Source organism: Mustela erminea, chromosome 4 (genome assembly GCF_009829155.1).
Source record: "Mustela erminea isolate mMusErm1 chromosome 4, mMusErm1.Pri, whole genome shotgun sequence".
NCBI classification, from domain to species: Eukaryota; Metazoa; Chordata; class Mammalia; order Carnivora; family Mustelidae; genus Mustela; species Mustela erminea.
Window position 1 is genome coordinate 148593703 of NC_045617.1, and position 12718 is coordinate 148606420.

A 12718-nucleotide genomic window follows, 5' to 3' on the forward strand; every position below is an offset into this window, starting at 1 on the left:
GATGGAGTGATTCTCGATATTAAACTCACCCTGTGCAAGGAACTGGGGTAGTTTCTGCCTCCTAGTTGGACTCTGACAAGCAGACACCATCTGTTAGACTCACTGCACAAACACAGTGCTGGAGAAACAGTGTATGTTTCTAGGTCACCGTCCCTCTCTCCGTATCTATGTAAGGTGCTGCATCGCCCCCCCCCGGCCTACAGATTAGGGCATGCTGGCTTTGGAGAGTGGTGACCCGAAGGAGCCTGGAGAGCCACAGGGAGGCGCAATGTTTGGCAGCAAGTGAGGGGGAAATCTCATGCAACAGTTTTACTGAGACTAAGATCTGCTGTAATTTGTAGGTACACAGAAGAAGAAGAGAAACATAACCTTGCTTGTCTAGAAAGGAAATGGGTTGTAAGTATTTACTTATTACTGATAGCTAAGTGCCTTAGAGACTATAAATTGTTTGGCTTGGATATCTTTATAAGCTAGAGATCCAACTGTAAACACTGGATAATCAATTGAATACATTTTAAATTGGAATAGTTCATAACTCAGGTGTTCTCACTTTCCTAATTTCCCTAGTAATTAGCCAGTGACAGTACTTTCAAAACTGGACAATCCTCACCAGGAAGCATATACTCTGAAAAAAGTCAGTTTTCTCCACCAGAGCCAGACTCTGACCTATGGCAAACCTATTAACTAGACAAGCAACAAAGGCCAAAGGACAGTCATCACTTCAAACTACATCTTCTAGTTTCAGATTAGAGTGTAAGGAGGAGGCAGAGAGGAACAATGTGATCAACCAAATATTCTGGGGGTGCCTCTCATGGCAAAACGAAAAGTTTCTGTAAAATATATTTCCTTCCAAACACTGTTTGACCCACAGGAAGTCTGGGAAATCTTAAAAAACATGCATTTTAAAGATGCAATCCCAAACTTCTACGGATGATGAAAAGTAATCAAGAAAATGTCATAACCAACAAAACGAAATGAAACAAAACAAAACACCTCAGGGCATTCCACAAAACTGTTGGGGTACAAACAGTACCAATACTATGTAACTTGTTTCAGTTGGTAGGAAATGAGAGAAAACTTCCATGCTCTCTTAATGAACAGGTATAATATTAATACCCAAACATGAAAAAGTCAGTATATGCACAAAAAGAAAATTTCAGATCAACATGTTCTAAAAACCAATGCAAAATCTGAAATAAAATGTTAGTCAATATTGGGAAAATAAAACATTATCCAATATTAACCTACCATGAAGAAGCAGGGTCTACACTAGAAATAGAACAATGATTCAGTATTAGGAGAGCTATTAATATCACACCAAATTAAGAGTTCTAAGGAGGAAAAAAGCCCCACATGATTACATGATTACCTCCACTGATGCTGAAAACGCCTCAGACACAATTCACCCATTTTTAAGAAAAACCCTTGAAAAAATATAGAAGAATTAATTATTCCTTAGCATGATTTAAAAATACATAATTTAATCCTAAGGCCAAGATCTTAATGTGGAAACCCTGAAGGCATTTGCACTAATGGCAGAAACAATGCAACGATGCCTGTTATTTTCACTACATGTGAAACATTTTCCTGATAGACTAAAGTCAGCAATTATAGGTGTAAGAACTGGAAAAGAAGATAGACAAATATATTTACAGGTGACATATAGTATACAGGGAAAGCTCTAGACGTACACCAAGACAGAAGCCACTAGCCACACTTGGCTACTTACACTTAAATTAACTCATCAAATAAAATAAATAAAATAAAATTCAGTTCCCTCAGTCACACATTTCAAGTGTTTCACAGCCACAGATAGCTGGTGACTACCACACTGGACAGTGTGGACGCAGGATATTTCTGCCAAGGAAATTTCCATTAGGCAATGCTGCCCTAGCGAATCAATGATAAAGCTAATTCAAATAAACCAGAATACAATTCAGCAAGATAATATGAAATTAACATGTAAAAATAACAGCATTTCTGGGGCGCCTGGATGCCTCAGTTGGTTGAGCATCCGACTCTTGGTTTCAGCTCAGGTCACGGTCTCATGGGTGGTGGGATTGAGCCCCACGTCAGGCTCTGAGCTCAGTGCCTGTTTTGCGTGAGAGATTCTCTCCCTCTGTCCCTCTCCCTGCTTGCTTGCTCTCTCTCAAATCAATCAATAAGTCTTTTAAAGAAAATTTTTAAAAAGTAACATTTCTATACCCAAATAATTACTAATTAGGGGAACAATGCATTAGGAAACCTCACTTACAAAAACAACAAACAAATTCTTAGCAAAAACTTAAAACACTACTGAAAGACATAGAGTAGCCTTCAACAAATGGAAAGACAACCCTCCTTCTTGATTAGGATGTCACATCATCATCAAGAACTGAGTTCTCCCCAAGTTATTTATTTTAATGTATTTGTCCATTGAGGCATTTTATTTGCATGTATGCATTACATCCCTAGAAAAAGAATCCCAGGAGTTTTCCTCCTGTTGGTTTTCATCTTGCTTCTTCCTGGTCCACGATACCAACTTGAGGTTGTCAGGACAATGGAACCAAACTGGTGGGACAGGAGAAGTTTATTCTGCCATTTTTCTAGATCTTTCAGTTTTATATCAAATCGAGAGTTGATGATTCCACACTTGTTTAACGTGCCCGTGAGGTTCACAACAATTTTCTCAGCACTGTGGTCAACAGTGGTTTCAAATTCAGCCATGTAACCACGCTTCATCATCACAGCTGGAAACAGCTGGGGCTTGGCCTAATAAGAACATGGCGTTTGCCTCTTCTCGGCTCTGTTAATGCTCTTGAAAGCATCAGCCAGGACATTCATGGCACCATTATGGTAGCAGGGAAACTGGAGGAAAGAGTTCCTAAGCCATTTGCAAATTTAGTGGATCCCGTTAAAAATATCCAGTGAGCTTCCTCATGGAGCTTGAAAAGTTTACCATTAAGTTAATTAGGAAAATACCGAAGACAAAACCTTTAAGGAAAACTGGCCCCCTCGCTAAAACATACAACGAAACCTCTCTAATCAACAGTACGTTACTGGCACATGAGTAGGCAGCCAGACAGTGGGCTGAATGGAAATTTCACAGTAACAACTACCTATATGAGTCTAGTCCAAGATCGAAGTGGTATTTCAAATCCTGGAGAAAAAGGTTTTCATAAAGCCTTTTGATTCAATTATATACCTGTCTGGAGAAAACTAAAATTAGATCTATTCTTCACACCATACACAAGAATAAACTTGGTGCTATAAATTGACCTTTCAAACTTTACTGTTTGTAAAAATCTCTAAATTAAAAAAAAAAACCCAACTTAAAAAAATAACAATGACTAGTCCAGAAGGCAAATACTGAACCTGAGGGGCTGTGACTCAGGAGCATGAACTCTCAGGGACTCCTCAGCACTCCTCTTGGGACCAAGAGCCTCCCTGCCTTTGCTCAGCCCCTTCCTCAGCCCGGGATACCCTCTCCCTTGCCACTTCGAGAAAACTTGCTCCAGACTAAACTTCACAGGGCAGTTCTCTTTTCCGAAGGTTAGTCTTGAGCAACCCAGCAGTTGCACTACTGGATGTTTACCCGAAGGAGACGAAAGCATCACTTCGAAGGGGTGCGCGTACCCTGATGTCTAGAGCAGCATTATTTGCAGTTACCGAACTATGGGAACACCTAAGTCCCATCCACTGATGAACGGATAAGGAAGAAAGGCCGTGTACACACACACAATGGAAAACTACTCGGCCACACACACACACACACAATGTAATCTTGCCATTTGCCACCACTCGGATGGAGCTAGAGAGTCTAACGCCGGGCGATATCAGTCCGTCAGAGAAGACAAATACTGTATGATTTCACTCACCTGTGGAATTTCAGAAACAAAACACAGGAACAAGGCGTGGGAGCGGGGGCGGGGGGGTGTACCAAGAACAGACTCTGAAGTCTGGAGAACACACTGACTGACGGTCACCAGAGGGGAGGTGGGCGGGGGGATGGGGCAATAGGGGACGGGGGTTTAGGAAGGCACTTGGGATGAGACGTGGGGGTTGTATGAAGTGCCGAGTTACGGACTTTTACATCTGAAACTATTATGACACTGAACTCACCATTTCTCTGAGGCGGAGCAGCGGGAAAAGAGCCCCACGAGTTAAGGGGTCTTCTCTGCGCACTGTCACCCGGCAGCGTCGAGGCGGTGAGGACACGGAGTAGACACGCAGCACGGCCGCGCTCGGACCCGTCGTCTAACCTCCCAGACTAAGTTACCACCAATCCCCGGTCCCGAGTCGCCAGGGCCCTGAGGTGAGCCCCTGCGACACCGGTTCTGGGAGCGCGTCTGCGCGCGGGGGGCTCAGGCCGCGCCCTGGGAGCGCAGGTGCTGACCGCCCCCAGGTTCCCGCGCAGCCGGGCCACGCCCACCGCCTGCGCGCATGCGCCGCTAGGGGCCCTGCGCCGAGGAGCCTGAACCCCAAGATGCTGCTGCTGTCGCCTCTCGACCGCTGTCCTGACTCCTGGGAGCGCCAATCCTGCCTTTTCCCCATGGCGAGTTTTCCAGTCCACTTCTTGGTCCATTCGTATGGGAGCAGGCCATGCCCAGGTCCCCCGGACGTCCCCGAGCCACCTCCTGCGTGTCCTTCCTTCTAAGACAGCCAGGAGTTCCCGAGTGTCAACTCTGGAATAAAGGACACGAGAAGGCAGAGTGTGGAGACGAAGTGGCCGAGTGGTTAAGGCGATGGACTGCTAATCCATTGTGCTTTGCACGCGTGGGTTCAAGTCCCACCTTCGTCGCTTGTATGCTTTTGCTGTGACAGATGCATGAATATTTTCAAAAGTCTCCTCCTGGCATTTCTATTTGGGGATACGCTCCCCCCAGGTATCTGTTCAGGGCACGTCTGGCCGGCTCAGTGGATAGAGCATGCGGCTCTTGATCTGGGAGTCAGGGGTTCCAGACCCACTTTGGTGTCCAGATTACTTATATCAATAATTTTTTTTTTAAATTAATGGTTCTTTTTTTTTTTAAGATTTTTTTTTTATTTATAATAATTTTTTTTTTTAAGGAGGAGAAAAAAAGAGAGAGAGAGAGAGAAAATCTGTTCAGTGTCCTGAGTGTCAGCTGGAGAAAGTTACCTTCATCTTTACTGACTATAAGACCTCTGCTGTTCACCCCTTCCTTCCTTCCTTAAGGGTGTATTCCTGCATTTGTGACATTTAATTTTTTACAGCAGACTTTGCAGATTATTCCTCAATTTTGCCCAATCGCATCTATTCTTTTGATATGTAGCATACTCCTTGAAGAGCTTTTGTTTTTAACCTATTCAGAATTAAGAGAATTAATTGGTCAAATCTTTTTAGCAATCGCCAGATTGGCCAGTTTCCATATTTGTTGTTTACAATGTTACCACTGATACTTGAGTAAGTCAGATTCTCTAGGATAACAAATTTCGTTTTTTATATTTATATAACAATCAAATATAGGTTTTAGATTGATAGATGTTTGAGATTTATCCATTCAGGAACATGATTGGAATTTTTTTCCCTCCTCAAATGTCAACTAGGTTGTGCTATTACATTGCCTTCTGTTTAAAAACGGTATTTAAGATAATTTACTAAAAATATTTTTCTAAAAGGTAAAGGCATTTTGTTACAGCAATTTAAAAACACACTGAAAATTGGAAATAGTAACATAAAAATATTCTCAGATTCATCTCAGAGCTTCAGGACTGTCCTCTAGGGGCTGGCCCAGCCCTCGCACTTCCTGTCTTCCAGCTTTTTCCAATTCCTCTCCTTGGGAAAGGATTCTATCTTCAGGAAACAAACTTCATAGCACCTCTTCCACATCCCCTAGTACAATAACCACTGAAAACCTCATAGCCCAGCCTGTGACTATATTTAGCATTTTTGGTTATTTATAATGAAGAGAAATGGCGAATGGGTGAGAGCAACACGTGCAACCCTGACACCTCCTCGAGATGAGCCTGAGCTCATTTCCCTCTGTGACCTCTGATGTCCTCCTTAAGGACCCACAGGCTTGTCCTTAGAGAGCTGGTCAAGATTCTCAGCTTCTTCTGCTCTACACAGATCTGGGAAGACTCCAAACTTATGAAATTCTCTGTTCTGGAGCCCTTGGGCACCCACAATACTATGAGGAAAATAAGCTTTAAAACAATTTCCAGTATAATATACTAATGGAAGTAGGTTATTAAAGCTGTGTGGACATGGTATAATGAAGTCAAAAAGAAGTAGGTAATTACCAGTGTTTAGAACAGAATAATACCCACATTCGTGCATAAACAAAACTGAAAAGAGATTGTTAGAAATGGAGGGAAAGTCTATTTATATCAATTATAAGACTTTGTACTATAAACATTGGTAATAAATAAGAAAGTATCAGCTATTTTTCAAGATGGCTTCATCAGACACACTATTGCCAGAACCATATACTGTACACACATGCCTATAATTAATTCTAATTTCAGAAGTTAAGAACTAACTCTTCATTTAAATTAATGTAAAGCCAGATTATTTGGTGTTCTTTGATAATAAAGACACTGATTGCATCGTGGGGGTACCAGAGCACTCACAAATGATGTCTAAAAAAACCCATAAAATGGTTTCAAACTTAGTTTATTTATTCATTTAAAAAGATACATTTACTGGGGCATCTGAGTGGCTCAGTTGGGTAAGCATCTGCCTAAGGCTCAGGTCACTGTTGGAAGGTCCTGGGATTGAACTCCACATTAGGCTCCCTGCTCAGGGGGGAGCCTGCTTCTCTCTCTCCCCCCTGTGCCCTCTCTCTCTCGCTATCTTTCTCTCAAATAAATAAATAAAAATCTAAAAAAACTGAAAACAAAAAGATACATTCACATGGTTAGTAAATCAGAACATACAGAATGATATAAAATGAACTTCCGCCGACTAGGCCTCCATTTACCTGCTTTTTCTCAAACCAGGAAACCATTCTTACAGTTTATCTTTTATTTTTCCAGAGATTATTCATGAATATAACATCAAATTAACTATATTTTATTCCATTTGATACTATTACTCTGGAATATAACATCAAATTAACTATATTTTATTCCATTTGATACTATTACTCTGGAATTGCTTTTCTTTCATTGAATAAAATCTCCCATGGATGTCACACCCTACCTGTACTTTTGAACTTGCTCATTCTTTCATAAATTTCATAAAATCCCTTTGGAAGGATGGATATTTATGGATGTAGGGATGCTTTCAAATAACTAGAAAAATAAACTCTTTGGCTGGATATTTAAGGTGTTTCTTAAAAAACAACTCTGCAATGTGTAGTATGTTTCTACAGGAATTCTCACATAAACCATTATATTTATGGGATCAGGTCCTAGAAGTAGCATTACTGCGTCAAAGGGTAAATGCGCTCGTAATTTTGGTAAACTTGGCCAAATTGTTTTCTCGCTTCCTACTTCTGGAGTCTTGGCAGTGAAGGAACCATCTTACCAACATGAGAATTTAAGCTACTTCTTGAGGGGGTCGGAATGGAAAACATGAAGGCTGAGTCCCTGGTCATGGTCTCCTGTGTCAGCTCGGGGCCCAAGTTCCTCAGTTTCTTGTATGAGAACAAGTTTCATTCCATCTTTAACATATTTGTTACATGTTCACGTTACCTGTACCCATTTTATTTTTAAACACAGCACAGCAAAATAGCTATTTCAAACCTCCTTACTGAAAGGAGCAATGACAAAACAGACATTTTTCTAGTTTCGGTAAGTGTGCCAAACATTCAACCCCGTGTCGATCTCTGTGAATCAGCACGAACGGGCTGACAATTGCATAGCCAAGAGTTAGAAATTCTTGAATATGTAACAGGGAAGAATTATTCTCTAAGAAGGAATTCAAGCATAATAAAATAATACAATCTATCAAATAAAAGAAAAGAAAAGAAAGCATCAGCAGGAGAACACTGTGAGCAGCTCTTATCTCAGGGGGTTTGTGGTAGAGAACCTTGGATTTCTGCAGGTAGCGGGCATGCTGGTGGTGCCTATAGAGAACGTGTACCATGTGGACACTGGCCCAGCCCATCAGACCCAGAAACGGGAAATCTCTCAGGACCATGAGAATGAGAAAAATCCACTTCATCATCTGGCTTGCTGGTAGGAAATAACAGTAGCCATCATTTTCACCAATTTGTGATCTGTTTAGCCTTCTGACGTTTTTGATGTAATAGAGTAAGTTCACGCTGACCGAGGAATTGAGTACCCAGAAGAGGAGGAAAAAGGGAAGGATACACCATGTAGATGCTGGCTTGAAGGTGACACGTGCAGAGGCTCTGGGGCTGATGGTGATGGCCTGGACCACAGTCAGGAAGCTGCTGGTGCAGATTGAAAGACCCCGGGCCACCCGCTCCATGTACACAAGGATTTTACAGGCTGTGCCATCCAGTAAGTTTCTCCAGCCAAAAATGTCTATTGTTTTTAGCATTACCTTGGAAAAAAGGATTATGATATTTGTAAAAGCCAAGTGGATGAGAATTAGATGTGTAGATTTCTTTTTAGTGTCCCAAAAGAAAATGCACATGTAATTCACAGCAACAAAGACGTTCCCCACAATGCCGGGTCCACTGAGAAAGAGAAATCCTGGTCCTTTGATATCGTTCACAACCATTTCTTATCACATAGGCAGAAATGTCTGAATCCGGCAAGCACCCTTTGAAGAAAGCAACAGCAATGATGATATATATCTGCAAAGAATAATTCATATCAAAGGGCTTTTCTACTGGACAGTCAGTACATGTAATGGACAGTCAAGGTACATGTAATGGAGCAGAGTTTTGTGCCAAGAACTCTATTCCTTTCCCTGGGAGCACTCTTTGTAGGTTATTCTATGTAGTTACAAATGCAAATCGGGAACAAGAATACAAAAATCTAAATTTGCAATCTAGACTTTGGTTTCTGGCTCCCTCCATGCCAGCAAAGACAACCTATGTGCTCGATAGTTTATGTATCCCAGATAGGTTCAATCTCAGCAGGTGCGGAATTGAACTAAAAGTCCCCCAAGCTGATGTCACCCCGTGTTTTCTACTTTCTCATGTGATATTACCATCAGCCAACTCCACAAGAGTCTGGGTCTTCATAACATCCCCACCTCCCCACACCCCACAACAGAGACTTAATAACCTCTCTTGCTTTCACGTCGTTCAGAGCTCCAAACTGAGCCTGTCTTGTCTGTCACCATGCCCCTTCTTTTGTTCAGCATCCAACACATACCACAGTTTAATTAGTATGACAGTTTCCTGGTTTGCCTCCTGATTATTCCAATTCCAATCTCTGATGCATACACTTTAGTATTTCCAAACTTGTCTTTTAAATTCCAAAATGATTCTGTGATTAAGTTTTCAGTGGGTTTTCCTAGTTCTCAACATCAAATCAAACAGCATAGCCTTTTGAGATAGGACCCCCATCTTTTAAAGCTTAAGACCTCCAAAAACAATGTGTGGGCTGCACAAACTCAGATCTGACCTGGCGTGGCCTGGGCAAGGGTCTGAAGGGACTTTGGATTGCTGCCTGCAAGGGTCATTATAGGAGGTCTGAGTCTCACTGAGGAATCGGAGGAGACTCTATGGGAAGCCTGGATAGGTTCAGGAGGTGTTACTACTTCCCTGGGGGCTAGGGGGTTAAGAAAAGACAATTAACAAGGAACTGGGAGCTGTCAGGAAATGAGGGCAGTTTCTGAATTAGGGATCCCTAATAATGGTGAAGGGAAGCAAAACGGGGAAGGGCATCTTCTGTAAGAAAAGAGAAATCAGTGGAGGGCGCCTGGGTGGCTCAGCGGGTTAAAGCCTCTGCCTTCAGCTCAGGTTATGATCTCAGGGTCCTGGGATCAAGTCCCGCATTGGGCTCTCTGCTCAGCAGGGAGCCTGCTTCCTCCTCTCTCTCTGTCTGCCTCTCTGCCTACTTGTGATCTCTCTTTGTCAAATAAATAAATAAAATCTTAAAAAAAAAATCACTAAAACTAAGGGTCGCAAGGGTTGTAATGGCCTTTCACCACCCCTGAATAACCCCGGAGAAACAATGTTTTCAAGTAATTTAGCAGTCAGCTTTACCCATCTCTGTTCTCCCAACCTGGTCAACAACAGAACTGACTCCACTGTTACTAGTCCAAGCCCATTGACAACTGGTTAGGCCTGGAGAGAAACTTGTTACTCTTTCATCATTAACCTAAACAATCTCACTTTTTGTCGGGGGCAGCTACGAACATAATACGCAACATGGCACTTGCACCTGCGGCCAGGCAGAGGACCTGCGCACCACCTGAAAGATGATTGGCTATGCCCAGAACAAGAAGCCCGTGGACACTGCGTGCTTTCTATCATGCTAAGCGTTGATCGTGCTTCCTTTCAAGTGTACAGTCTGTTGATTGGAGGAGAGGGGATAAAAATAGGGGTAAACATCCGGGTAGAGAGAGAACAATAAAGATTCGCAAGCTTGTCACTCCGTGGCTCCTGGTCGTTCTTGCTGGCGAGAGCGACAACTTTTCACCTAGAATTTATATAAAACTGCTGGCAATTTTCCTCAAATGAAAGAAGCCAGGATGTTTGATTTAACTTCCAGGATTTACATGGATTCTATACACTTGAGAAGCCTTTCCACTCTGTCCCATACCCTCCCAAAGTTGTAAACATTTAATGGCCTATATTCAATACTCTTCTGTATAAAACGTTTCCCCTTTTTCGAGCTTTCTTTCCATCTTCCCCAGATTTCAAAGCTTGAATCCGAATTGGGACCACTTTCTGTATCACCTAATAAACCACAGCTCTTTCTTTCTGTCAGAGTGGGGAGGGATGACACTCTCCCAGATTACTTTTTGCAAATGGTCAAGTACACTATTTTAAAAGATATTTTACACTCAGACAGTTGGGTGATGCCCATTACGGATCGAACACCTACCAGCTAGTCCAACTCTGTGCATCCCTCTCAGCCTGTTTTCTCCTCAAAGAAATGAGAAGCGTATTCTTGCTAGGGAAGACGATGGTAAAGGGAAAGTGGGCAGCCTCTGGGTACTCACAAGCTGGCGATGCAAAAGTAGGGATTTGCCAACAGCCCCTGTCACTTCAATCCTCATGGCTACCAACAGGGCCCCATCCTGCTGGCGTGTGGTGGGGGCAGTTGGCTTACATGGATGGTGTTAATACTAGGATCTGGAGGCTTAAGGACAGATGCAGGAGAAACCTTCCAATTACACACGTGCACTTGGGGGATTTGGAACACGCTGGGGAAGACAAAGCTGGCTCGTTTGCAAAACACAGGAATGCACCAAATGAGGGCTACAGATTTTATCACTGTGAGTGATGCTGACACAGGCATAATGCAGGGGCCACGGAGGCTGAAGAGGCAGAGCTGCTCCTGGGAACCGGAAACACTCTGACCCTTCTCGATTTCCAGATAAAGAATGTGGGTCCTTTCTCTGAGAGGCCACCCCACAGCTCTCCCATGGGACCACATCCTGAACTCAGGACACAGTGCTCCCCCATGTCTGGAGGCACATTTGGGGCACTGGTCCCCATCATCTCTCTGCCCCGGGGACATACCTTTGCAAGCTCAGGAGGCCAGAGGCTCAGGCTCACAGAACCTCACACGAACTGCTTTCCTTAGTCAAAGAGAGAAGCAAGTTCCTACATCTGAGGGAAAGTTCCTCTGGCACAGGGAGTGAGACTAGGATAGGTCAGGTGTGCTCACCTGCTCCCTTCCATGCAGCTCAGCCCTTTGTCGCTCCTTCTGGCAGGTGAACCCCACACCTCAAGCCATATTTGTACCCTCTGGATGTGATGAGCTCTTGGCTAACAGGCACTGAAAGCAAGACTTCACTTTGCAAAGCTGTCAGCCTGTCAGGGAGGAGAAAACCCTTGGCAGGATCTCAGTCCCTGAAGTACAGCTTTCCCTGTCCCTTCGCAATTACAGCAAGTGTTTGGCTCAGAAGTGTTATCAGTCTTGATTAGGTTTAATTATATTCCTAGGAAGGATGTGCGGTGGGGAAATGAGCGAATAGCGAGGCTTCCGGATCCAGCCTTTCCCGTTTCTCTGATCCTTCTCACCTTCCCTAAGTCCCAAGGCTGTGAATCCGAATGGGGACCTGCTCCCAGACACGTGGAAGTCACTTTCCTTTCTTTCTTGAGGTTTTCTTTATGTGCGGGGATATAGCAAAGGGGATGGCTAGAGATTCTGTTTTCTGAGCACGTGACAAGCGTGGATCGGGAGAAGACAAGAAGCACCACGATCCTCCTGTGCTTGTGGGGTTTGGTGGGGAAATGGCTTTCCTCCTACCCTCTGAGTTCCAAGCTGGGAACTCCGTGCTTCAAGACAGACGGACAAGGGAAAATCAGGCAAGCATTTATTATCCCTTATTCCTCATGTACACATAGAATATTCCCAGAGAAAACTGAGCCAGTCTCTGAGGTGGCTTGGAACTTTGGCTAAACACCATTGTAATAAGGAAGGGGATGGGAGAGAACAATTTTCCAGAAGTGAGGGAATATAGGATCCCCACAGACACAGAAAGCACAACGCAATCTTAGCAGATTAAATAGAAGGTGATCTCATCAGGGGCACCTGGGTGGCTCAGTGGGATAAAGCCTCTGCCTTTGGCTCAGGTCATGATCCCAGTGTCCTGGGATGGTAGCATCGAGCTGCATCTGCTCTGTGGGGAGCCTGCTTCCTCCTCTCTCTCTGCCTGCCTCTCTGCCTAGTTGTG

General features: G+C 43.5%; 1 protein-coding gene and 1 non-coding gene across 2 annotated transcripts; one reads left to right on the forward strand and one right to left on the reverse strand.

The window, feature by feature from the left end:
- Positions 1–2442: 2442 nt before the first annotated feature.
- Positions 2443–8635, reverse strand: LOC116589451 (vomeronasal type-1 receptor 48-like). The gene is made up of 4 exons (XM_032341388.1): positions 7698–8635; positions 4376–4664; positions 4102–4236; positions 2443–2751 (listed from the first exon to the last, which is right to left on the reverse strand). The coding sequence occupies exons 1-4, from the start codon at positions 8633–8635 to the stop codon at positions 2443–2445; spliced, it is 1671 nt and encodes a 556-aa protein (XP_032197279.1).
- On the forward strand, positions 4699–4780 carry TRNAS-GCU. The gene has a single exon. It is a non-coding gene; the product is annotated as a tRNA-Ser (tRNA).
- Positions 8636–12718: the final 4083 nt, after the last annotated feature.

What these genes read in the sequence shown, in the direction of transcription:
- LOC116589451 (XM_032341388.1), bottom strand. Translation starts at nt 8,635, where the DNA reads ATGGTTGTGAACGATATCAAAGGACCAGGATTTCTCTTTCTCAGTGGA. An exon ending in TTTTGTCATTGCTCCTTTCA is followed by an intron (nt 4,665 to 7,697) that starts GTAAGGAGGTTT and finishes CCTTTATTCCAG; the next exon opens with AGTTGACACTCGGGAACTCC. An exon ending in TGCTCCGCCTCAGAGAAATG is followed by an intron (nt 2,752 to 4,101) that starts GTGAGTTCAGTG and finishes TGTTCTTATTAG; the next exon opens with GCCAAGCCCCAGCTGTTTCC.